Source organism: Garra rufa, chromosome 4 (assembly GCF_049309525.1).
Source record: "Garra rufa chromosome 4, GarRuf1.0, whole genome shotgun sequence".
NCBI lineage: Eukaryota > Metazoa > Chordata > Actinopteri > Cypriniformes > Cyprinidae > Garra > Garra rufa.
In genome coordinates this window covers 19783962-19811228 of record NC_133364.1, presented here as the reverse complement: position 1 = coordinate 19811228, position 27267 = coordinate 19783962, and the positions used below count along the sequence as shown (strand labels likewise).

At 37.6% G+C, this 27267-nt stretch overlaps 1 protein-coding gene across 1 annotated transcript in view; it reads left to right on the top strand.

Annotated features, from left to right (window-relative positions):
• bltp3b (bridge-like lipid transfer protein family member 3B) overlaps positions 1–22782 on the top strand; it is a 28570-nt gene extending 5788 nt beyond the window's left edge. Inside the window, exons 6-22 of the mRNA XM_073838821.1 lie at positions 1522–1692; positions 1912–2092; positions 2181–2264; positions 2350–2496; positions 4135–4244; positions 5098–5239; positions 5355–5548; positions 5984–7362; positions 9443–9523; positions 9769–9917; positions 10191–10345; positions 10496–10646; positions 10779–10817; positions 16383–16639; positions 17792–17903; positions 18142–18302; positions 20997–22782. Coding sequence (XP_073694922.1) covers positions 1522–1692; positions 1912–2092; positions 2181–2264; positions 2350–2496; positions 4135–4244; positions 5098–5239; positions 5355–5548; positions 5984–7362; positions 9443–9523; positions 9769–9917; positions 10191–10345; positions 10496–10646; positions 10779–10817; positions 16383–16639; positions 17792–17903; positions 18142–18302; positions 20997–21137 — 3654 coding nt within the window. The 3' untranslated portion in view covers positions 21138–22782. The remainder of the gene's footprint in view (positions 1–1521; positions 1693–1911; positions 2093–2180; positions 2265–2349; positions 2497–4134; positions 4245–5097; positions 5240–5354; positions 5549–5983; positions 7363–9442; positions 9524–9768; positions 9918–10190; positions 10346–10495; positions 10647–10778; positions 10818–16382; positions 16640–17791; positions 17904–18141; positions 18303–20996) is intronic.
• Positions 22783–27267: the final 4485 nt, after the last annotated feature.

Below are 27267 nucleotides of genomic sequence, written 5' to 3'. Positions count from 1 at the left end.
GTAGTCTGAATATTGGCAGCTGATTAGAGGGTTTTATTTTGGTAGCATCCAGGCCTCGCATAAAAAACAAATGGAAAAAATTCTGTATGTTTACTATGGTCAAATTATGCAAGATTAAATTAAATGCTGTAGGGAGCATATTGAAAATCTGGGTTCAAAGTCATTCATAAACCTGGAAAAAAAATATTTTTTAAAACATTTAAGTCAGTAAAATATCACGATGTGAAATGAAGACAGAAATTTAAGATTCTAAACTGTTTAAAAATAAAGATCAAAATAAAGCTTGAATGCTGGTATCATTAACCAAAAACAACAATCTAATATACACAGATTTTCAAAAGTTTGGGATCGGTAGGATTTAAAATGCTTTTTAAAGGAATCTCTTCTGCTCATCAAGGCTGCATTTATTTGATCAAAAATACAGAAAAAAATGTTATATTGTGAAATATTATTACAATTAAAGAAACGTTTTGTATTTTAATAAACTTTAAAATATACTTAATTTCTGTGATGAGAAGCTGAATTTTCAGCATCATTACTCCAGTCTTCAGTGTTACATAATCCTTTAGAAATCATTCTAATTTGATTATTTATCATCAATGTCAGTAACAGCTGTGCTGCTTAATGTGTTTTTTGGAACCTGTGATACTTTTTTCAGGATTCTTTGATTAATAAAAAGTTTTAAAGAACAGCATTTATTTTAAATAGACTTTTTTTTTTCTCACAATTTAAGTCTAAATCACTTTTGATCAATTTAACATCCTTGCTGAATAAAAGTATTAATTTCTAAAAAAAAAAAAAAAAAAGAGAGAGAGAGAGAGAGAGACAGAAAAATACTGACCCCAAACATTTGAACAGTAGTGTATATGTGAACCAGGACTACGAAACCAGTCATTCGGGTCAATTTTTCAAAATTGAGATTTATATATCAATTGGAAGTTGAATAAATAAGCATTTTATTGATTTATGGTTTGTTAGGATAGGACAATATTACTCAAAATTAAGTTTTGATATATTTACCGTAGGAAATTTACAAAATGTCTTCATGAAACATGATCTTTACTTAATATCCTAATGATTTTTGGCTATTGCTACAAGTAGATCCGTGCTACTTAAGACTGGTTTTGTGGTCCAGGGTCGCATATTGTTAAAAAAATATTTAGATTTCAAATAAATGCTGTTCTTTTAAACGCTTGAAAAAAGAATCCTGAAAAACATTTGACAGGTTCTAAAAACTTTTATTTTAATTCAAATAAAAAAACATTACTTTAAATTGCAATAATGTTTCACGGTTTTACGTTAGTTTTTTTCTGTACTTTTGATCAAATAAATGCAGACTTGATGAGCATAGGAAACATCTTTAAATAAAATGAATTAAAAATGTAAAAAGTTATTTAAAATTGCAACAATGTTTCACTGTATTACAGTTTTACTACACTTTTTACACACATTTCTAATGATTGCAAATCTGAAATCCCACAGTATATGCCTTCACAACTGTATGTCCATGTGTTTTCCCAGATGAAAGACTGCAATGTTATTGCATCAAAGCTGATTCTGATCCTGGATGACCTGCTGTGGGTGCTGACGGACTCTCAGCTCAAGGCCATGGTGCAGTATGCGAAGTCTCTCGGTGAAGCCATGGAGAAATCAGCTGCGCAGAGGAAGAGCATGGCCTCTGACACAACGCAGGTGTGTGTTTGAAGCCACTTCCTCATCCCCTTTATTAATCAGGCACACCACCTGTTTCACACTACCTCTTTTTTAATTTATTCTTTCTATTGTCAAAATAATATTTTGGTGCCCCCTGCTGGTTGTATATTTTAGTCCTACATTTGCATTGGTGATGTGTTAAATGTTCTATATTATGTTTTATTGGAGCTTTACATATTGTGTATTTCAACTTTTTAGGTAACACCGCCGCCCCCTTCAGCCCAGCAGGTGCGCACACAGCAGGCTTCAGCCGCTGCAGATCAGAGCGCTTCCATGGCACGGCTTTTTAGCGCCTATGATGTTCGCGAGACCTCACACCACCTCCAAATCACACATCTCGACCTGCATATCTGCGACGACACCAATGCTAAGGACAGAGGTACTCATGCACACATAATACTGTTATCACTGAAGTGTGTTATAAAGTTGGGTGTTACGCTGAAATTTGTGTCTTTTTGAATCTACAGGAATCAATAAGAGATTAGATGGTGGTGCAATGCAGTTGTCCTTCAGTTCTATCAGCGTAGACTATTATCCCTTTCACAAAGCTGGTAAACACTTTAGATTCGTCCTGTTATAACATGTTGAACAGGAAGATGTTCAGATTGTTAAAACTTAATTTATTTCTCCCACTAGGCGAGAGCTGTATGCACTGGATGCATTACGGCGAGGCCACAAAGTCTCGTGAGACCTGGGCACGTTCTCTCCTGGAGGAGTTTAAGTCTAACGTGGATTTGCTGAAAAACGCAGTCAGTGGACAAACACAGAGTTCCCCTCAACACGGTGAGAATGTCATGTCTGTTAACACACCCTGATTGGCTGCTTTCATCTCATTGTGACTGAAAAACAGAAAAAGGATGAATTTCATGCAACCGATGCTGAACGTCTGGATCATATTTGACCCAAAAATCAGACCTTGTGACATTATTTTAATGACTATTAAACTCATTTTCATTAAACATATTACAGTAATGCAAATATAAATACAGTTGAAGTCAAAAGTTGACATACACCTTGCAGAATGTCCAAAATGTTAATTATATTACCAAAATAAGGGGGATCATACAAAATGCATGTAATTTTAAATTTAGTACTGACCTGAATAAGATATTTCACATAAAAGACGTTTACAAATAGTCCACAGGAGAAAATAATAGTTACATTTATAAAAATGACCCCGTTCAAAAGTTTAAACACACTTGATTCTCAATACTGTGTTGTTACCTGAATGATCCAAAGTTGTTGTTTTTTTGTTTAGTGATAGTTGTTCATGAGTTCCTTATTTGTCCTGAACAGTTAAACTACCTGCTGTTCTTCAGAAAAATCCTTCAGGTCCCACAAATTCAGGTTTAAATGCTCACTGATGCTCCAGAAGGAAACACAATGCATTAAGAGCCGGGGGAAAAACTTTTGAATTTGAAGATAAGGGTAAATTTTACGTATTTTGTCTTGTAGGAAATACGTAACTATATTCTATAGCTTCTAAAGGGCAGTACTAAATGAAAAAAAAAGATATATTTAGGCAAAATAAGACAAATGTACACATCTTCATTCAGTTCAAAAGTTTTCACTCCTTAGCTCTTAATGCATTGTGTTTCCTTCTGAAGCATCATTGAACGTTTGAACCTTCTGTAATAGTTGCATATGAGTCCCTCAGTTGTCCTCAGTGTGAAAAGTTGGATCTTAATCATGCAGTCATGGTTGGAAAGGTTTCAAATACACAAAAATGCTGAAAAACCAAAGAATTTGTGGGACCTGAAGGATTTTTTTGAAGAACAGCAAGCAGTTTAACATGCGTTATGTCATGCAAATAATATAAAAATCAGTTTTATTTATTTCTTTGCTTATTTGTTGGGTTTTAGGGAGTGATTTTGGGGTGAAATGTGATCTATAGCAAGAATTTGTGACACTTTATTTTAAGGGCTCTTCACAAAGATAGAGATAACACTGACTACACAGTTTTGGGTTGTAGTTGTGTACATGGCAACCAAGAGGTCTTCCATCTTTAAGGGCCTTTAGCTAAAGTGTTACAGTTTTCAGCTCAGTATGGTTAATGAGTATGTTATGATTATGGCTTTAATTTTGAAATCATTAGAATGTGTATTGCTGTGGCCATTAAGTGTCCTGATAGCAGCTACAGTAACACTTGTCCTAGTTTGAGAGGTTTTTTGCGTAATGGGTTCTGTGTCCCCAGTCCATCAGTCGATTGTCTTAGAGGCGCTGGGTGGAGGGATAATGGTTAGGGAGCTGGACTCAGGCCCAGATGGCTTGTGGCCGCTCTCCCCCACGGCCAACTGCTGCTGGTGTCTGGAGACAGGTACCTCTCTGGTGTGCGTTTGAGGTGCCTCACAAACACATGGCTGCGGTTTGTGCAGATGGTCCACTATGTTTGTGATATCTGAGTGTATGTGTTTCCCACAGGAAAGATTTCCACCGGCTCCAGCACTTCCTTTACGCCCCCACCTGCACCGAGAACCCAACTCATATCCAGCTCAATTGTGCTGCGGATGGCAGATTTCAGCATCTATCAGGTTTGTTTGGAAGAACACATATACACTAATAATCTTTCCCTCTGCAATAGATTGTTATTTTCAGTTGAAGGTTAACAAGAGAAGCAATGTAAGTCTTCACTGCTTTCCTAGTGATAAGAAAAGGGGAAAAGAATGGGAAGATGCCTGAGGATGAATAAAACTTCCTAAAGACCCACGTCTTTGTTCTCTCTGCTTTAGCCCTGATGTCTTTGAGGCTTTTAGTAGACCACAACTACTGAAAGAGCTTACAAACAGCAGAGACAAGAAACACTAGATGTAAACATGCCGACACTTGTCATGATGCCACAGCTACTGAAGAAGTTTCTCAGCCTGAATTCCACTCTATATATTCACTCGTTTAGACTTCTTGTAAAGAAAAATCAATGGTACGGCATTTGGTTTAAGCCTACACTTATACTTCTATCCATCGCCACCTGCAAACTCTTCCAGTAACAGTGGTCATTGTATCAGTATTTTATTTTCTGAGTTGTGTTACGGTAAAGATAGTTATAGGTTGCGCCAGTAGATCACAGAGTGCAATTTTACATCATCACAATAATGGCACCCCTCTTAGTCCAAAATATGTATAAAATAATGTGAATTTTCTAAATAATGTATATCTTTCATGTTTTTTTTTTACTACACATTTCGGTAAGAGACAACATTTATGTTATATTAACCCATACAAGTCTTAATACCCAGAGTTCCCTTTCAACTTGTTTCAAATCCAAATGTGTTGCATCAAGATGCAATCACTGTGGTCATTATTGACATCATTGCCTAAATAAATGATGAAATTTTTATTAACAAGTAGCCTAACCCTTTAAAAGTTGATTGTTCCACTGTGTTGAAGGTGTCTACAGCAGACCAGCCACGCTCAAGTCCTCAAAGCATGATATCCTGCAATAAGAAATCCCTCTACCTCCCCCAAGAGATGCCGGCTATTCACGCCGAATTTACAGAATACTACTTCCCGGATGGCAAAGACTATCCAAGTAAGAAATAAGTGACCACATCCATCATAAATGCTGACAAAATCAGAAGTAATACTTAATATGATTACTACTCAAGCATTCTCTGAATTGACATAAATAAACTCTCTCTCTACAGTCCCTTGTCCCAACCTGTATGTGCAGTTGAATGCACTACAGCTGGTGCTTGACTCTCGCAGTCTGGTTTGGCTCAATCTGTTTGCGCTGGACCTTCGTCAGAGCTTAGAACAATTTATGGAGCTGTACAAACTCGATGACTCACAGAAACCAGACGAGCATGTAGATATCAGAGTGGACGGACTAATGCTAAAGGTACTATTTACTTACATTCACTTAAAGGATTAGTTCACTTGCAGATTAAAAAATGTCCTGATCATTTACTCACCTCCATGTCCACCATATAGAGAAAAATCCTGGAATGCTTTCCTCAAAAACCTTTCTTTTTAACTGAAAAAAGAAAGACATGAACATCTTGGATGACACAGGTGACTAAATTATCAGGAAATTTTAATTCTGAAGGGAAATAATCCTTTAAGAAACTATGCCCTGCACAGTTTTACTTCATCCCTAATCAAAGACACCTGAGCAAGGTAACCAAAGTCTTTAGAATTCCTAGAAAGTTCCAAGTAAGTTTGATTAGGGTTTATGCTAAAGTCTGCAAGGTGGCCCTGCAGGGCCAAATTTCAGGAATGTTTTGTACCATCGTTTTGTAGTTTCATACAAGACTCTGTGTTTGCATGTTTGTAGCTGGTGATTCCTGCAGACCAGGAGAAGACTCAGCCTGACCAGCCCCGCTCAGTTTCAGTACAGACTTCAGAGATGGTAGCCACTAACACACGTCACTCTCCTGGATGTACTCGGTCCAGTCTGGAATCCCTCTTGCAGGCCTTCCAGGAGCAACCCTTCTTCACCTCCCTCTCTTTTCCTCGCTCCCAAAACTCCTTCTCCGTGCTGCATTCTGTCTTCCAGCGGCACGCTCATGAGCAGGACACACGCATTCATGATGTGTACCGAGGCCTTGCTCCACCATCTCTCTCCACCAGTGCCCTCAAAACACCAGCAGCCACTGACTTGTGGGCCGTGCACTTCTCCCAGTTCTGGGTGGACTATGAGGGCTCACGCAGTGGACGAGGTCGCCCAACACCTTGCGTGGACTCCTTTCCTTTGACACTTTGGCTAGGCCACCCTGCCCGATACTCTCAGCACCATGACAGACTCAGAGCAGGTGTAGGGTCAGGCCTGTTGCCTCGCAGTGAGTCAGCAGAGATTGCCAATCGTCTACAGAGAAAGAAGCTTCTAAAGGAGTACTACAGCACTGATGCATCTCTCAGCAACACACCAAGCAATGGCCTCCACAAACCACAGTCTCTGGATGGCCTATTCAGCAACTCATCTTCATCTGTTTCCCTTGCTTCCTCGTCCTCATCCTCATCTAGCGAAGTAGACTTGCAGGTGCTAGTGCACATTCAGAAACACCTGAGTGCTCAGGTGAGCCATGGGCAGTATGTGTTCCTGCTCAGACTTCAAAATGCTGTGAAATCTCTGCAGCGCACTTTACAGCAAGATATGGAGCATTACGGCTCCAAGCGCCAGGGTCCCACACAACCCTTTAGTGCCTGTGTAGGTGTGTTCATGAAAAGTGCAGAAGTTGCACTTCTTCTAAAGCCCATACCCCAACCAGATTTGAACACCAGCCCCATGGACTCAGATGTATCCCCTTCAGAAAGCAGAGCCACTCTTGAGGCTGGGAGTGAGGTGAGCGAAGGGCATGAGAGACCCTCGGCTGCAGGAGAGGGTACTCGAAACATGGATCAGCTCCTTTGTGAAGGAACACATGCCATCAATGCGTCTCCTCTCCTTCCTTCCTCATCACCGTCTCCTGCTCTGAGAAAGGCATCTGTGGATGAGAGAAGTAGCGTGGTGTCTGGAGGGAGGGTGCCATCTGAGGAGAAAAAGGATTTGAGAGAAGGATCTCCCAATGGGGAGGGCAACAAAACTGAATCCAAAGGGCAGCAGAGTGAAGCCTCACAAGGTGGAAACTTGGTAGTAGATCCCATGTCTGACAGTTCCTCGAGGGAATGCAACGACAAGAGTCAGGGAGGCAGGCTACCTCAGTCCATGTCCAGGTATTACTGTGCCTTGTTTTTTAGAAATGTATAATGAAAGTAGAGCTGCAAGGCTCCCAAATGCTGACACGAGCCTTTGTAGCCTACACACTTTACATAGTGTTGCATAAAGCATTGAATAGTTGACCAAATCTTTTTAAAGGGTGCATCATGGGTTCTGAGAGTGTGGGCAAACCATAAAATGACAAATGTGACAACATACAAGGGCAGCCAACCCTGCTCCTGGAGGGCAACCTGCCTGCGAACTTCAGTTCCAGCCGTTCTCCAAGGCATCTGCCGGTAATTTTCATGTAACAAGGTGTTCAGGGTTACTTGATAATTACAAGCAAGTGTTTTGGAGCAGGGTTGGAACTGAAGTTTGCAGGACGGTAGCTCTGCAGGAGCTGGAGATCCCTGGACTAGAAAGTAACCCTTGAAACCTTTTGAAATTCTTCCCAATCCAGTCTAGAACTGGAAGGACACCTTCCTGCAAAATTAGTTCCATCCCTAATTAAACACACCCGAACCTGTTAATCAAGGTCTTTAGTATTACTAGGAATGTTGAAGCAGTTGTGTTAAAAAAGGCTGGATCTAAACTCTGCAGGAAGATAGCCCTCCAGGACCAGGGTTGGCTACCCTTGGACTAGATCAGGAGTCTCCAATCCTGCTCATGATGCAATCATCCTGCGGATTTCAGCTTCAGCCACAATCAAACACACCTGAACCAGCTAAACAAGGTGTTCAAGGTTACTTGGTAATTACAGGTATTTTGGAATATAGTTGGAACTGAAGTTTGCAGGAGGGTAGCAGGGTTGGAGATCCTTGCACTAGATAGTTGCCCTTGAAACTCTTTAAAAGTCACCCTAACCCAGTCTAGTCCTGGAAGGGCACCTTCCTGCAGAATTAGTTCCATCCCTAATTAAACACACCTGAACCAGTTATTCACGATCTTCAGAAAGGTTGATGCAGTTCTGTTAAAAAAGCTTGGAGCTACAGGAAGACATCCTCCAGGAACAGGGTTGGCTACCCTTGGACTAGATCCAGGTTCTCCAACCCTACTCCTGCAGATTTCAGCTCCAACCACAAACAAACACACCTGAACCAGCTAATCGAGGTGTTCAAGGTTACTCGATAATTACAGTCACTTGAGTTGGAGCAAGGTTGTAATGAAGTTTGCAGGACAGTTGTTCTCCAGGAGCATCCCTGGACTAGATAGTCTTCAAAACTCTTTAAAATTCACCCTAACCCAATCTAGACATGAAAGGAGAGCTTCCTGCAGAATTAGCTCCAAATCTAGTTAAACACACCCGAGGGTTACTATCTAGCCCAGGGGTGGGCAACACTGCCCCCAGGATCCACTGTCCTGAAGAGTTTAGCTTCAATTCTAATGTAATTTAAGTAATCCTGAAGATTTTGGTTAGATTTTTCAGGTGGTTGGAGCTAAACTCCAAAAAAGTTGTATAGCCTTGATGTAGCCATTACCTTCACAAAACTGCAAGTCCACATCAACTGGGACAGGGCCCATGCTGAAGTGCTTTAAATAACGAGATTGTGAGTTTTGTAGTTTTAAAGAGTTCTGAATTAAAGAGTAATTATTTCATTAATTACTCAACCTCATGTCGTACCAACGATGTAAGACCTTGTGTTGAGGGACTCTCATGAACGCATGGCGAAGACTCACATGAAAGAGAAGAAATGGTTGAATAAAGTCTACTGTATATAGGACTATTTTAACAATGTCCTTACTACCTTTCTGTTCCTTAAATGTGGTAGTTGTGTTGCCGTCTATGAAGGGTCAGAAAGCTTTCGGATTTTATCAAAAATATCTTAATTTCTGTTCTAAAGATGAAAGAAGGTCTTATGGGTTTGGAACGAGATGAAGGCGAGAAATGAATGACTTTCATATATATTTTCAATATTTTTCATTTTTAGGTGAACTATCCCTTTAATTTATAACTGGATGTAGATGAAATTGATGCAAAAATAATGGCACTGAATGTTTTGAGACTATGTGTGTGTATTTGGGAGTAAATGCGCAACGGCTTCCTTGCTCTGAATGTGACCTGGGTGTGTGTGTTTGTTCAATTTCTCTCTTCTGAAGGAAAGGCAGTTTATCAGTGGTCTCTGACCTCTTAACTTCCACGCACAGCAGGTCTACCTCCTTATATTCCATGTCCAACATGTAAGACACCCTCTTTAGGACTCTGTGCTCATCTGTGTATGCGTGAATGTTTGTGAAGAAAACTCTGGTATCGTGATCGTGATCATTTTCACACTAGCTTGTCCCACGTAGTGTTTTGTGTAGGACTGTGGACGTGCGCAGAGTTTGACGACTCTGTTTCTTCTTTGTATCATTTTTGTTAGTACTGACATGCTCATCGATTCTCATACTCATTGTTTTCTACTTCTTGTGCATGTGCCCTGCAGTGGTCGTTTGATGCAGGGCAAGTCACAGTCGACTTTCTCAGTGTCCTTTAAGAATATGAAGAAAAGCCCTTCACTACAGTCTCTGGATGATATGTCCATAGACAGCTACTTACTAGAGGACTGTGACAGCTACAGCCTGCTGGAAAGAGGTATATGCACTCTCGAACACCATGTGTATTCTTTCATACAAGAGCCGTATTATGTTTCTGACCACAAGGGGGCAGTATTGTAGCATTTTTTGTGCTATTTTTGTTCGAATGATGGAGCAATACTGACTATTTCTTGATTACCAAATATTCATTCAGATTTACCATTTAGCACAAGCTAAATCCAGCCCAAATGTGATGGCCAATGTTTTCAATATTACTAGATATGGCTTTGGATATGCTGTTACACTCTTTTGCATTAATGTTTTGTTACAGATGACGTATCAATCTCTGGCTTTAAGGAGGTTCTAAATGAACAAATTTCGACAGAAGGGACTAATGTGACTCTTGCTCAGGAGGCAGATGAGGCCCAGTCACCTGACGCCATTAGCGCTGCCTCACAGAGCATAGATGAACCCACAAAAGACCTTGTAATTTCTTTTTCTTTCATTCCCTTTCTTTCATCATGCTCAGCTTTGTTGCAGAAAGTTAACTTTTCTCTTCTCCTGAATAAAACAATGTGATGATCTACTGATATTTTGTATCTATGTATAACATATTTGTATTATGTGTGTTTGCAGGTGTCAGTGCTGGTTTTGAAGGTTCACTCTGTCTGCTGTTCTCTCGATCTGAAGGGTGATGATACAGCAGTTGCTCTGGAGGTAGGACGGATCCGACCCAACCAGCTCGGCAATGTCAGTTTGCGGCAGTATCTTAGCAACCGCAGCCTGGGTAAGACTGATTGACACCTGTGTTTGTGTGTGTGTGTGTGTGTGTGTGTGTGTGTGTGTGTGTGTGTGTGTGTGTGTGTGTGTGCGCGTCACTGTTACATCTGATAAATACTTGCTGTTTGCATTTCTTCAGGTTTAGTGTCTACAGCATCAGTCGCTCAAAGTGGTGAAGGTACTTTAAGTGTGTATCTTCATATGTTTGCATAGTGTGTGTTTGTGTGCATGTTTGTGAGTGTAAATGCTGTCTGTAAGTTTGCATTAGTCTGAGTTGTGTGTGTTGTGTGATCACTCTCTCAGCACTTCTGTTCAAAAGTTTGACTTCTGTTTGTTTGTTTGTTTGTTTTTTAAATTTGCATTTATTTGATGTATTTTCAGCAGCTATTACTCTAGTCTTCAGCATCACATGATCCTTCAGAAATCATTCTAATATGCTGATTTGTTGCCCAAGGAACATTTTTTATTATTATCAGTGTTGAAAAAAAAAGTTATTGTAGTTATAGTCATTAGTCCTAAGAAAGCCTTAATGTAGAATGCAAATTTAGTTTGTCAAGGAAGAAGGATGCTAATAAGCTGAGAATCTATCATAGAAACTATAATAGTCCTCACAGAAATTAGTCTTATTTATTATTTATAATAATGTGAACATTATTAGTATTAAAGGGTTAGTTCACCCAAAAATGACAATTAGCTCATTATTTACTCATCCTCAAGGCATCCTAGGTGTATACGACTTCCTTCTTTCAGACGAATCCAACTGGAGTTATATTACAAATTGTCATACATCATTCGCCCGGAATGGCTTCCGTGTTCAACTTTAAGTGCAAGCTAGAAAAAAAATGCAATGATTTGCAGAAGGAGGCCTTTATTCACCCCCTGGAGCCATGCGAGGCATTTTTTTTATTATGGTTGGATTCATTTTATTGGACTTGTTTTGGACTGTTAAAAAGAAACACCTGCCCATTGCCATTATAAAGCTTGGAAGAGCCAGAACAATTTTTAATATAACTCCAATTGGAGTTTGTCTGAAAGAAGTCATATACACCTAGGATGCCTTGAGGATGAGTAAATAATGGGCTTATTTCCATTTTTGGGTGAACTAAGGAAGGAAGCCTTAGTGTAGAATCCAAATTATGTTTGTCAATGGAGAAAGATGCTAATAAGCTAAGAATCTATCATAGAAACTATAATAGTCCCCACAAAAATGGGCCTTATTTTTGTTTGTTTGTTTGTTTTTAGGAGGGTATGAACCGCCTTTGTTTTTTATTTTGTACAGTTCTCTGAGATCCACTTATAGTGTTATCAAGAGTTTTACATAAAAATACATTCTAATTTAGAAGTAATAGCTAATAGTTGTTTATGTTTGACTGCCTACATCCTTCATAGATGGACACTGCTGTGATTTAGGTTAAAAATACATAAATACTCAATACATAGTGTATCAAACGATCTGTAATAACAGACAAAGCAATAATGAAAAAATGTAATATAAACAGTTACTCACACTTGTGTGTTGGGACATTACTCTCAGATCCAATATATTCGGCACAGCATTGTCTTTTAGATTCAATCTTTCTGAAAATCCTGCGTCAAATTGTACCTTGTTTGTAAACGAATCTGCCGTAAAATAAGTAATAAAGGACCAGGTTCTTACTGACGTGGTCTGGAACTTCCTTAAAAATAAAGTTTATCAACTCTTTCCTAACATTGGGATCAGAAGGAAGGCAATGCAGACAGTTTTTCCACAATATGCCATCTTTATCATGTGGTTTCTGTGTAGACGTGTCCGTCTCTCTCGTTATTTACCTACTACATGCAAGAATTGGTGGGCTGGGCTAAACAGGCAGTTATGTAGAAGCAGGCGTTGATCATCTTCTGCGAAGGCAGTGTTTAGCCACACTGTTACGTCCAAAGTGGCACATTCCACAACCTGTCTTTTGGCAGATGGGCTTCAATATAAGCTGAAGGAGAACGTTTTGAGTTCTGACACTAATACAATTGCCTCCTATATGTCAAAAGATCAAGGAAATTTTGAAAGTTCATAACTACTTAAACATTTGGATTTGTCCAACAGTAGTTCTGTTACTTGTTTTTAAGTGCTAGATTTGTTATACAACCAGTGCATTGATGGCTTTTTTTAATATTTAAACTTTTTCCTCTCTGAGAAGCACCATGGCTGAAACATTTAGTCAGTTGGTGGATGAGTACTGTAAGTAAGAGTTTTATTTTTGAAACAGTATGGTCGATTTTTGTGTGCTGTTGTGTGGATTGTAATGGAACATTTTTTCTCGTTCACTGGTGCCAGCTCTTCGTATTTCTCTCTCTCCCACTCTCCCTCATAGCCGCTCTGGTATTGTGTTGTCGTTTCTCTACTGTCACAGACCACTGGGTTCTGCAGTAGCAGAACTGCTGGTTCAGGAGACTTTGTACACACATAAACACACACCTACAGACTCTCATCTATCTGGGCTGTTTCAGAGCACTGCCTCTTTCCTCTCCAAGGATTAATCTCTAGGCTTTTCTCTGCTCATTTTCTCTTGACTGATTCTGCTAGCCTCTGTTTTTCAGTCGGTTTCTCTGTATCTTTCTCTCACCTGCTCCCATGTTCTCTATTTTCAGTTATTCTCACTCATTCACTTTTTCCTCCTGCAGTATTTTCAGTATCTTTGCTAGAGTGAGAACTGCTGCGTTTGCTTGTTTTATTCACAACTATTCCAGGATTAATCAAGAAGTTCAGCCAGGAATGACAGAAATACCAGTGATCGAATTACTTCCTCTTCTTGTAATGGAGTCTTAAGCCTTTCTAACTCGATCAAGTTCACATAGGATGTTGAATGTGTGAAGTGCAATAGTTTTAACTGCACATGGACAAACGTCTAGAGCCAGGTCTTTTTGTCATTCCAAACCTGTACAACCTTTTTTCATCTTCAGAACACAAATTAAGATATTTTTGATGAAATCCAAGAGCTTTCTGACCCTGCGTAGACAGCAATGCAACCACCACGTTCAAGGCCTAGAAAGGTAGTAAGGACATTGTTTAAATAGTCCATGTGACATCAGTGGTTCAACCGTAATTTAATGAAGCTACGAGTACTTTTTGTGCGCAAAGAAAACAAAAAATAGCGACTTTATTCAACAATTTCTTCTCTTTTCTGTCAGTCTTCGACTTGGTTACCTGTTCTGTCTCCCCATTTCTTTACTCTCTGCTATATCTCTTATCTAACAGTTCTGCTGAACAAGCATCTGCGTTAGGAGTTTTTCTCTCTATTCCAGGCAGAGGAGGTGAGGATGTAATGCAGTCTCAGTTTCAGAGCTGGCACTTCTCGAAAGGAAGTACATGTAGGGCAGCGAGAGAAGTATAGTAGATACCATGGACTCCTCTGCCACGAGACCCTCTGGGACCGCTGAACCACGCAGCTCCGATATCATTTGATGTCTCCTTTCTGCCCTCTGCTGTAGGAAATTTCAATGAATTTCAATGAGATTTCTATTCATTACCGCAGGCATTGTTGCGCTGACATTTTGGATTCAATGCATAATTTAAATGCAGCGTTTCAATGTTTTGGATTTGTCTATTTTTAGACTGGTGGCTGTCTCCCGTGTCCTGCTTTGCCGTCTGGTTCCACAGCCTGTGCAGCGGGCCCTCGATTTCCACTCATTAGTGAACCATTGGTTTCCTGCATGACTGTGTACACGTTCATGTGTGTTCGTAGTTCGTAGAAGGCTTATTGCGTTGCATGGAGAAACATGGAGTAGATGGTATTTTCATCATGTGGATCTTTATTATATTGTGTTGTTTCGTATAATGGCATCTTTGCTGAAATATTAAGAGACGTTCACACTGACAGTGATCTGTGGCGACAAAGAGAACTGGAATCATTCATTATCAATGAGAGCAACAGGAAATGTAGTTGAAGAAACTTTAGTGTTATGCAAATGATTAGTAACACATTAGCTATCCAACAGCAGGAACACTTACTATTGACCTAATATCTCTTGCTGCCTTCAAGTGCACCTGGTAAGCTTGTATCTTTGAGTTAGGCATTCTTTATTATGACACTGTCTTGAAATACTTGATTCTGATTGGTCAGTTGCAGCATTTCGAAGTCTGTTATTCCCAGATAAAGACTATTGTATCACACCATGGACTTCTTTTCTCGTTTTAGCCATTGGTGCCATCCTGTGTTTCTGTTATAATTAATAATTGTGATGAAAATGAAATTAACGGACTGGATGGTTCAGCCAAAAATGAAAATTCTGTCATTAATTACTCACCCTTATGTCAGTCCAAACCTGTAAAAGCTTCATTCGTCCATCTCCAGAACACAATTTAAGGTATTTTTGATCAAATCCAAGAGCTTTCCGACTCTGCATAGTCAGCAACACAACTGAAAAGAAGAAATTGTTGAATAAAGTCAATAATAAAGTCATTGTTTTTAATTTGTTTGTTCACACAAAGTAGTTGTAGTTGTAGTTTCATAACATTATGGTTGAACCACTGATGTCACATGGACTGTTTTATTGATGTCCATAATACCTTTCTGGGCCTTGAATGTGTCAGTTGCATTGTTGTCTATGCAGGGTCAGAAAGCTCTCAAATTTCATCAAAAATATCTTAATTTGTGTTCTGAAGTGTTCGTTTGGAACGATATTGAGTGAGTAATTAATGACAGAATTTCCATTTTTTTTGGGGGGGGGGGACTATCTCTTTAAGCATTAACAGAACACTAATACTGTTTTATCTCAAATACATGTTTCTTGTCCGTGAAATTATTTGTATGTGCTGAAAAGCAATGTAATAAGTGTTATGACTGTACATTATTATTTAAATGTTCATTGTGTTTGAGCTAGTTCATTCGTCCTGCCTCAAAGCCGCTTGCTAGGAACTGTTTTTCATCATGGAAGCTTGGCGTTTAGTGAGCTAACACAATACTGAAACTCCATAAACCAATATTATGTGTCCAGTTATTGATTTATAGTATATGGCAAGTAGCTGTAACTAGTAGACAAGTAGACATGCTGCTTATGACATTTGCAGCTTGTGTATCACCTAGAATTTTGTTTAATACTTGTAAATATGACTTTTGGTCATGTGCTCAGAAATTGTAAATACAGTATCTCACTTGAAGAGAACATCTGTCAGTGTGAACAAAGCATTTAATTGACCCTTCGCAAAAACCATCCTTCTTAGTCACTATTGCTGTGTCTGACAAACAATGCCGCTCTCACACTACACATCATGTTCTCGCACAGTGAAAAATACAAAGAGGAAACTGACGACAGGCCAACAGACAGGAGAGAGCAGGTTAATTAGGTATGAAACAAGGTCTCAGCTTTAAAATGTTGTCACTTTTTAAGAAATTCAAACAGTAAATACTGTTTTGTGGCTCTTTAATGTGTCGTGACATATCACTGTATTGCCTTATTTGATCAATCTACAAGTGAACCGATCGTCTTCTCTTATTTACTTAAAGTACAAAATAAACATGATTGAACATAAGAACCTATTTTATTTCAATCACAGATAATAAAGATGTCAATACTCGATTTTTCAAGTTTAAGTCCACTGAAGTTAATACTCTCCTGTCTGATTTGTTTGTTATGATTGGTCATATCGCCTGTCAATCAAGCTGTTTGCTAAGGGTCAATTGATTTAAACTAAGAGTCTGTTAGACATAATAAAAAAACACTATATTTAATTTCTCATCTTTACCTTAATATCTCTCTCTCTTTCTCATAGGCTCTGGTTCAGGGTCGGAGCCCAGTGCGGTGTTATTAAATCCAGAGGTGCAGGTGAGGCTTGAAAGTGGTCCGGGGGCTGCGGTTCACTCTCCTCTGGCCGAACAGAATGGCTTCCTGCAGTGCCGCCTACAGGCCTTCAGTGCTGACTTCCATATGACGTCACTGCGAAACCTTGCCCTCTTCATGGAGGATGACTCTGCCTCACAGGTTCTCCCCATGGAGATCACCATCAAAGATACGCATGTGAATTTGAAGGTACATTTAGACACAAGACATTAAGGCTATCACAATATCAGATTTTCACTACAAGATTATTGTAGAATAATTTTCAATTATCGGAGACTATCATTTTTTTTTTTTTTTTTTTTTTCATTCTGGCCATGTGAATCACATAAAACGTGTGGTGTTTGGATGTAGGTCTTTCTTTCATCTGTCATGTTGTTGACATGATTTTGTGTGACAGTAGTAGCTTCTAGCGCTGGATTATTTATGATATTGCTGTACTGTTATCAACCTGATTAGCAGTTAAAGTCAGAAGTTTTCATACACGTTGCAGAATCTGCAAAATGTTAATTATTTTACCAAAATTGAAGGGGAACATACAAAAAAAGCAATGTTATTTTTAAATTAGTACTGACCTGAATAAGATATTTTAAAAAACATTTACTTATAGTCCACAAGAGAAAATAATAGTTGAATTTATAAAAATAACCCTGTTCAAAAGTTTACAAACGCTTGATTCTTAATACTGTGTTGTCACCTGAATGATCCACGGCTGTTTTTTTTTTTATTGTTGTTGTTGTTGTTTGTTTGTTTAGTGATAGTTGTTCACGAGTTCCTTGTTTGTCCTGAACAGTAAAACTGTCTGCTGTTCTTCAGAAAAATCCTTCAGGTCCCACAGATTCTTTGGTTTTTCAGCATTTTGTGTATTTGAACCCTTTTCAACAATGCCTGTGTGATTTATAAGATCCATCTTTTCACACTAAGGACAACTGAGGACTCATGCAATTATTACTAAATTTGCAAACACTCACTGATGCTCCAGAAGGAAATACAACACATTAAGAGCCTGAGGGTGAAAACTTATTGAAGCTGAAGATCAGGATCAATTTTACTTATTTAATCTTCTGGGAAGCATGTAAGTATCTTCTGTAGCTTCTGAAGGGCAGTACTAAATGAAAAAAGATATTTAGGCCAAGTCAGAAAAATTTACACATCTTCATTTTGTTCAAAAGTTTACACCCCTGGCTCTTTTGACTTTTCAAACATTGTAATTTTACTCAGCTCCTCAGTAAGCTGCAATCCCTGAATGCTCTGACCTCAATGAAAAACCATTGTAAACAGCAAAACAGCTCACGTTTTAAACCACAACAAGCATGTATGTGCTAATATATGTGTTCAAATCAGGACGACGGTTCGCGTGACAATGCATCAGAACCTGAGGCCACACCCATCGCCGTGCATATTCATAATCTTCTTATTCACCGCCAAGACGACGGCTCATTCAGCATCGGAGGAGGTTACTCATGTCCCTTACTTCTTATTTTTCCTCTTCCTGCTACCTCCTTCTCTCCTAAACTATAATTGTTTTCTATAGCATTACCCACCCTCCCCCTTTTAAATCCCTCTGGCACATGCATGCACTCTCTCTTTTGTTACTTTGAAGTTTGCCTGTATTTTGAATGATTTTGAAATAGGATTAAACCTCAGGAATGCACGTACTAAATGCATCCCTCTCCCTTTCTCCCCTCGGACAGCTGAGCGTGCTGCGGACTCAAAGCTTCAGAAGGCGGGGCCTGTGAATGACAGCAGGCTCAGTTCTGTCCCTGAAATTCCTGTAGGTGTGGCCAGTGAGCCGAAAGCCACTCAGACTGCACCTCTGTCACCCACAAGCCCCACCCCCTCAAGTAAAGAACAGGTACACAAGGAAAAAAATGCAATATGTAAATGATTGAAGAGTTTTGCATGATGTAATGCATCACAGGGTTCGTCCATATAAAGCTGGACTTGTGAAATTGCAGCTTTATGTGAACGTTTCAGTTTGCGATCAAAATACTAGGGCTGGGTAAAAATATTGATGTCTTGATTTTATTCAATTCTCATTTTTTACGAAGTGATATTGATTCTTAAATCCCAAAAATCGATAAGTCTAGGCTGTTTTAAGTTAATGAACAGAACATTGTAACATGCCTCCCAGCCAATAAATCGCAATAAGCTTTGTGCTTTATTACTTTTGATTTGAAACAAAGTCTCAAATTATATCCACTTTATTACAATATTCAAACAATAATGCTGTTTTGGTGCTGTGTGGAGTGACAGATTGCTGTAGTGCCCAGTGTTGTTTTTGACAACCATCTTAGATTTAGTCTTAGTCTTAGTCTTTTGGACTAAAATGCTTCTTAGTTTTAGTCAAATTTTAGTCACTTCTATATGTGATAGTTTTAGTCGACAAAAAGTCAAAAAGGTTTTAGTCTAGTTTCAGTCGACGAAAAGTCAAAAAGGTTTTAGTCTAGTTTTAGTCAAAAAAAGGGAAAAAAGTAGTCTTTTAACAAATTAATGTAGGTCAGTAAGTATTTTGCTGTTGGGTAGTGTCACTTATAAGTTCTGAAAATAGCAGATCTATAGTTCAACACAATGTGAGCTTCCGGATCGACTATTTTCACCAATAATTACAATAATGAAGGAATGTTTTAGAACATAAAAGACAAACAAGGATGGAATGCTAAAACGGCTTGCCATACTAGTATAGCAAAGAGTATTTAATGCTAAAACGGCTTGCCATAGCGTCAGATACTTTTTAAGTTTTAATTGGCATGCACAATAAGTGGAAATGTCATGCATTTTAAACGTCTGACGGACCACCCACTAACATTTTCGTCTATTCTCGTCTCGTCAACGAAAACTCACACACGTCTCGTCATGTTTTAGTCATCAATGAGCCATTTTTATCTCGTCATCGTCTCGTTATCGTCATGAAAAAAAGTGGCGTCAACAAAATGATTTCATCATCGTCATCGTTGACGAAAACAACACTGGTAGTGCCTCAGTTTAAAAGAAGCGACAGCATGAAACGTCATCTCCTCCGCTTTATTACCAGTTTCAGCACAAAATAAACATGAATGAACATCTGAAGCCATGTTCAAAGAAAGAGTACAACCTACCGAAATCCTTATAATGTCTGATGTAATTGCTCAGTTTCAGCCATGGAAAGACGTTTATAGATTATTTATATTTATAGATATATTTGACTCTGGACCACAAAACCGGTTGTAAGTAGCATAGGTATATTTGTAGCAATAGCCAACAATACATTGTATGGGATTTTTTTGCACCCTCAGATTCCAGAATTTTTAATAGTTGTATCTTGGTCATATATTGTCCTATCCTAACAAATCACATCAGTGGACAACTTATTTAGTTTTCAGAAAATTGACCCTGATGACTGGTTTTGTGGTCCTGGATCACATATTTATAGATACATTTATAGATTATAAACAATGTCAGATAACATGTCAAATTTACCTCAGAAAAAAAAACAAAAAACTAAAAAAAACTCTTTAGTCAGCTAGAAAAATGAACTCTAGAGAGGAGCATTTTGCTATATATATTTACAATGTGACACATTCATTATAAATTTGACTGTTCTTCAATGTTTAATAAATCTGTTTTTATGGCAGCCTCCGTTTAAATGTTTATGAATAAAAAATGAATTAGAGTAGAAATATAACTATGTAATTGTAACTTTGTTATTATTAAAAACTTAAACTCATTTTAACATTCAATATTATAGTAATGTATATGTATATTTTACAGCATTGGTTGAGCTTTTTGTTTCCTCTGAGAAAATTTGGCATGTACTGTACCTGAGATATATCCATAATCGATATTAAATCAGAAATTAGCAAGCTTGTGAATCAATTGAATCGTGAAATTTGTTTCAAAACCCAGCCCTACTAAATACCCATGTATGTTTGTAAGCCTTTTTACAGTGATGCAAGATTGCTGTTTGTGATTTGGTTTATTTCTATTTTAAAAGAGTCCTTATTATATATAAAATTTCAAAATATCTAATAATTTCTGTGAAAGCATCAAGACTTCCCCAGTCCAAAAGGATCATTGAAAGCAGGCTGCAAAAAATGGCACGTTCAGAAACCTGTAACATTTACTAGCAGTTACACTTCAGTGACAGCTTTTGGTGTCTCAGTGATGTGATAATGAAGATAGATACTGTTAAAATTAAATTAAAATGTAAATGTGTAAAAAGGTGTAGCACCTACAGCTCTGCTGTAATAACGTGCGCTATTAAAATATGACAGTTTATTTCTAACCAGCTGCCTGATCATTTGAGTCTGATCTTAACAACTTGTGCAGTACATAAAGAGAATGTTTACATACATATTTACATAGCAAAAAATATTAATTCTGAGGGCAGAAGAAAGAGCGTTGAAAATGGAAAAAGCTTGACTAGTATTTATAATTGGACCTCACAGGAAAAAATATGAAATAATACAAATATGACCCCTTTAACACCAATCTCACAATGACGATTATCATGGCTGATAAACAATAAACACATTGTGCGCCAAACTAATGATCTTTTCCGTCCACACAGCTGCTCATAGAGGAGAATGAATGCTTGAAAGTGGAGCTTTCCAAAGCCAAGATGGCGCTAGCAGAAGCCCAGATGGAGAAGGACTCTCTCCAGCATCAAATGAAGTCTCTCAAACTCACCAGCAGGGGCAGCAACAGCTAGTGGCAGTGCGTGTGTGTGTGTGCATACAGGACTGACACTTGCCACAGGGGGGCAGAAGAGTGCTTGGAGGGGCCCGGCATTATCAAAAATCCCAAGAAAAGAGGATGGTATGTGTGCCGTGACAGATCTCGTCTCGCTCGGGATCTAGACTGTTAGATTGCAACCAATGGCATCTGCTCTTAAAGGACAGTGTTCTTTATTATAGTATACTGTACACACAAAGCTTTAGCATCAAGTGAAAAGACTCTTTGGACGCCCTTTCACAGATGTTTTGTTGCTCTCCTTTTCTGTTTTCTAGTTTCTTTCACGTCATGTATGTGTGTGTCAGCGGTGAGCACCTCTTAAATTATCATGGGAAAGTGTTAAGGGGTGATAAACTCACATTCTCGCTTACTTTTCCTCTCTCTAATCATTCGTACGCAGTGTAGGAGCACATTCCACCCTTGACCTTTAACCCCAGGACAGTCTTACACACTTAGCGTCAGGGTGTGTGATGTTGAATGTCATATCTTTGGAGGAATGTCTTAAAAGATTAATTTGCACTGTTCTCAACTCTTTCGTTTAACAATAACTAAAATAATATTTAGGGATTAATCAATTTGGGAGTGTGTATGGTAATTGTGATACACAGGAATGTTTTGTTAATAAGTGCTATTGAATTAGTGCAGGCAAAATTTTCATTTTATTATGTTAGCGTCGCAAAAACGGGAATATGTTTTCGGAATTATGTTCACGAACACTACAGGATTTGCATTGCACGATTTTTCTTACTATGTGAACAGATGTGTTGAGTTTGCAGTACAACGCTTGATATTATTTCAGTATTTGCAACTAAACATTCATGTTAGTTATTCATTAGCTGAATGTTTGCACTGCAACAGTCAAAATAGGAGATTAATTATTAATTTACATGTGTTTTTTTTCTGTTCAGTCTGAACATGGAATGTTTAACTAATGCTTTGTCACATTGTTGATCTGGTTACTAGCATTTCTGCACACACACAAAAAAAAAAGAAAAAGAGAAACCCAGATGGATGGATGCTGGATGAAAACCGCTCTCGAGTTTGTATTAGTTCATTTTTGTGTTTGGCTTTTCTTATTTATACTTAAAGAGAAGGGCATACTTTCTGAGGAAATATGATGGCAAAAATATCCAAATGTTTTCCTGGTTTTGCTTCGCTCTCTCTGGCTTTGTTTTTCCTCTCTACAGCGGCCTCTACAAGTGCCTGTGACTGCACACCTTCTCCTGAGGTTCTGTTGCTTGAATTTTCTCACATTTTGTTCTCTAAATGAATGTTTTAGTGCTCTTCACAACACAAGCTTCCATCTGGAGAACACTTTTCAGATGTTAGGACTTGAGCTTGGAGAGCTGGATGACAAACAACTGATTGTAGGAAACAAGAAGTTTTCTTCTGTAGTGCTAGGCCACACCCCAATGCCACACTAACCCCGCCCCCAATATATATATATTATTAGACACGCCCCTTTAGAGATAAAGGCCCACCTCTTTAGCACAAATGATGAACAATAATGCGCAATCAAGCAAAACTTGTGAAATTGTTATTTCCTGTGTCCATCAGAAGCTGCTGAAGTACTGAGACATCTGAAATAAAATGAGGAAATAAAATTTGAAATGTTTTATTAATGAGTATTAACTGTTTTTCTTTCTTCTGTTGAATATAAGTGGAGATATTTTGAAAAATGTGGGTAGTCAAACATTTGATGTTCCCCATTGACTTAAATAGTATGGAAGAAAATACTATGGGGAACAGCAGCTTTTTGGTAGTGGAGTAACTGCTTTGCTGAAAATTGACTCACTCTTAGGCTATTCAAGATGAAGATAAGTTTGTTTCTTAATCGGAACAGATTTGGAGAAATTTAGCATTACTTCCCTTGTTCAGCAATGATTCCTTTGCAGTGAATAGGTGCACATTGCAATAATCCACATGACTCTAGTCCAGCAATTAACATCTTTTGAAGTGAAAACCTCCATGTTAGTAAGAAACAAATCCATCATTAAGGCATTTTAACTTTATCGTACTTTTAACTTCAAGGCACTTTACGTGTCCATTATACGAGATCTATATCTGAGGAAAAATGCATTGTTGGTGGGCGCCACCTAGCATGCAGGCCTGAATTAGCAGAAGCAGTCTTGCATTTCACGCTCATTGTGAAAGCCCCATTCGTTTTCGACTTTTTTCTCGCAATTGCAAGTTTACATCTCGCAATTCTGGCTTTTTTTCTCAGGATTTTGTGATACAAACCCACAATTTTTCTCAGAATTCCGTGATACAAAGTAGAATTGTAAGATATAAGCCTGCAATTCTGAGAAATAAAGACAGAATCGCACAATATAAACCCGTAATTGCAAATAACAAAGTCAGATTTGCGAAGTATACACTGAGAAATTCTGAGAAAAGAGTAAGAATTGTGAGAAATAAAGAAATTCTGACTTCATTTCTTGCAATTGTAAGTTTATATCATGCAATTCTAAGAAAAAAAGTCAGATTTGTGAGTTTATATCTCGCAATTCTGACTTTATAACTCACAATTGCAAGTTTATATCATGCAGTTGTGACCATAATTTGCAATTACGAGTTTATATGATAATTCTGAGAAAAAAAGTCACAACTGCCAGAAATAAAGTCAGAGTTTATGAGATAGCTCGCAATTCTGACTTTATTTCTTGCAATTGTGAGTTTGTATTACACAATTCTGACTTTATAACTCGTAATTGCAAGTTTACATCGTAATTCTGACTTTATAATTTGCGATTGCGAGTTTATATATCACAGTTCTGAGAAAAAAAGTCACAACTGCCAGAAATAAAGTCATGGGATAGTTCGCAATTCTGACTTTATTTTTTGCGATTGTGAGTTTATATCATGCCATTCTGAGAAAAAAGTCAGAATTTTGAGATTATATCTTGCAATTCTGGCTATAATTTGCAATTGTGAGCTTATATTTTACAATTCTGAAAAGAAAAAGAAGTTCCAATTGCGAGAAATAGTCAGTTTATGAGATAATTCGCAATTGTGACTTTATTTCTTGTAATTGTAAGTTTATATCATGCAATTCTGAGAAAAAAATCACAACTGTGAGTTTATATCTCGCAATTCTGACTTTAACTCACAATTGTGAGCTTATATCTCACAATTGCGAGAAAAAAAGTCAGAATTTATGAGATAACTCGCAATTCTGACTGTATTTCTTGCAGTTGTGAGTTTATATCATGCCATTCTGAGAAAAAAAGTCAGAATTTTGAGATTATATCTCGCAATTCTGACTTTATAACTGGCAACTGTGTGTTTATATCTTGCAATTCTGACTATAATTTGCAATTGCAAGTTTATATCTCACAATTCTTTCTATCATGGAATTCTAAAAAAAAAATCTGAATTGAGTTTATATTACGCAATTCTGACTATAATTTGCAATTGTGAGCTTATATCTCAATTCTGAGAAAAAAAGTCACAATTGCGAGAAATAAAGTCAGAATTTGTGTGAGAGTTCACAATTCTGACTTTATTTCTTGCAGTTGTGAGTTTATATCATGCAATTTTGACTTTATAACTCACAATTGCAAGTTTATATCACACAATTCTGACTATAATTTGCAATTGTGAGTTTATATCTTAATTCTGAGAAAAAAAGTCATAATTGTGAGAAATAAAGTCAGAATTTGTGTGAGAGTTCACAATTCTGACTTTATTTCTTGCAGTTGTGAGTTTATATCATGCAATTTTGACTTTATAACTCACAATTGCAAGTTTTTTATCACACAATTCTGACTATAATTTGCAATTGTGAGCTTATATCTTAATTCTGAGGAAAAAAGTCACAATTGCGAGAAATAAAGTCAGAATTTATGAGACAGCTCGCAATTCTGACTTTATTTCTTGCAGTTGTGAGTTTATATCACACAATTCTGACTATAATTTGCAATTGCAAGTTTATATCTCACAACTCAGTCAGAATTGAGAGCTTGTATGACACAATTTTGGGAAAAAATTCAGAATTGTAAGAGAAAAAGTCATAATAACCTTTTTTATTTTGTATTCAGTGGCAGAAATGGGTTTCCATGCTTTTTCGCATTGCACTCAGTGTGAAACAGCCTTATATAGTTGTTTCTAGCCAAAATACCAGTCCATAATAACGCTCGGTCCAGTGTATCATGCTTTTACTTCCACAGTGTTTTGACATATTTTCTACATCAGCTTTTGACTTTTTGGGGGATGAATCACTTTTGCTAGGTGCTACTTAAAAGGTCACTTCTCCCCTGGGTTTCCAAAAAAAGGTCTCGGTCTGTGTAATCTCAGTTTGGTTTGGCTTCACCTCCATACAACCTCAATCTCATGTGGTACTCTCATGAATTGTAAAGTCAGGCCCACAAGAGCGTGCGTGCGCTCCGGCTCTGTGCATTGCCTATTAAGGCAGATGAATACTGCTCTGTTTGCCGCTCTATGGAGGAGTTTATTCCTGGAGTTAGAAACTAAATAGACACTGAACACCCGCTTGTTTTTGTGTGAGTAATGCAGAGAGCTTGCACACAACTGCCTCATAAGATCCGGTTGTTTCTCTTTCTTGGCAAAGCTGAATTCTAGTGACTCTGTCCAACACCCAGTGGGCCTGCAGCTGCCTCTCTCTCTTTTACACACAAACACACACACACACACACACACACACACACACACACACCCACCCACCAGATCATCTCTTTCATTTCTCCTCCTCCAGTCTTTAGCACAGTTTTTTTCCTCTCTCTTCAAGACTTCACAGCTGAACGGCACAGGAAGTAATGCTGTGGAGATGTTAGTGAAGTTGTAAACAAAACCTGAGAAAATCTGCAATCTGTGTTCATTCAGTATTTCTAAATTATAGCTTGGAAAAATATGATCGCTTAGAAAAGAGTACAGGTTCCATGCTAAAATTATGGAATTGGATTGTGATTTCGTCAAGGCACTGAATAATTACCAATTTAAGAAACCACTTAAGGTATTACACGAATGAAATACGGTTAATGCATAATCAGAATATGACCAGAATATTCTAAGAAAGCGACTGTTTACATGCACATCGTGTTCCACAGATTTTAGAATATTCATTTATGCTTGTTATGAGCTTGTTCTGTATTTATTATGCTGCATTTAATTCTGCACAGTAATTTAATCAACTAATTAATCCTCCTTACCGTCCTTGACAACAGACAAAAGCACAATAAACTGCAAAATGTAGGACATGACACAAAATGTTTCTAAAATTTTGTAGAATTCAGGACACTAGGGTCTTTGTGCAAGTTAACAACTACATTAAATTAATGAATAAATAAATAAATATGTTTCTTTAGTCTCTGGACTTTTCACACTTGGCTCTATTACATAATAAACATGGAAAAATATGGAAAAATATGTATTTTCATTTACACGGAATGTTTGAAATAAGTTGTTGTATGATCCACATTTTGGATCCCAGAATAGTATTTTATGGGTGTAAACCTTCTGTGTTGTTAAATCCAGCAGTTTTTAACCCGAATTCTAAAAGAAAAAAAAAAAAAAAAAAAAGAATAATTGGCTTAATCCACTTTTGTCAATTTAACATGTTAAACACATGAAGTCCGCATTCTTTCCTTGTTTATATTCTGATCATTAATCTGAATAATAGTTGAAACATTTCCTAAAAAAATTAATATACATCCTTTCAAACAAACAAATAAACAAATAAACTGCTATGAATAACAATGATGTTTGTACCATGGTATTTTTTATTTTTGTTAAATCCAACAGTTTAATCTGAATTGTAGTTTAGGAATATTGGCTTAATCTGGTTTTTACAATTAAACATGTTTACGTGAAGCCTGCATCCTTTTCATGTTCATATACTGATTAATACCATGGTATTTTTTACATTAAGTTTTACATGGTATTTTTACATTAACATGGCAATCATAGGCATATGCAAAAGTGTGTATTGCATTACACTGAATATTCTGAATAAGATGTTGTATAACCTACATTTTGCTTCCCAGAATTTTATTTTATGGAATTAAAACATTCTGTTTTAAGTCCAGCAGTGTTTTTTTTTCTTTTTACCCAAATTCTAGAAAACCAGAATATTGGCCTAATCCGCTTTT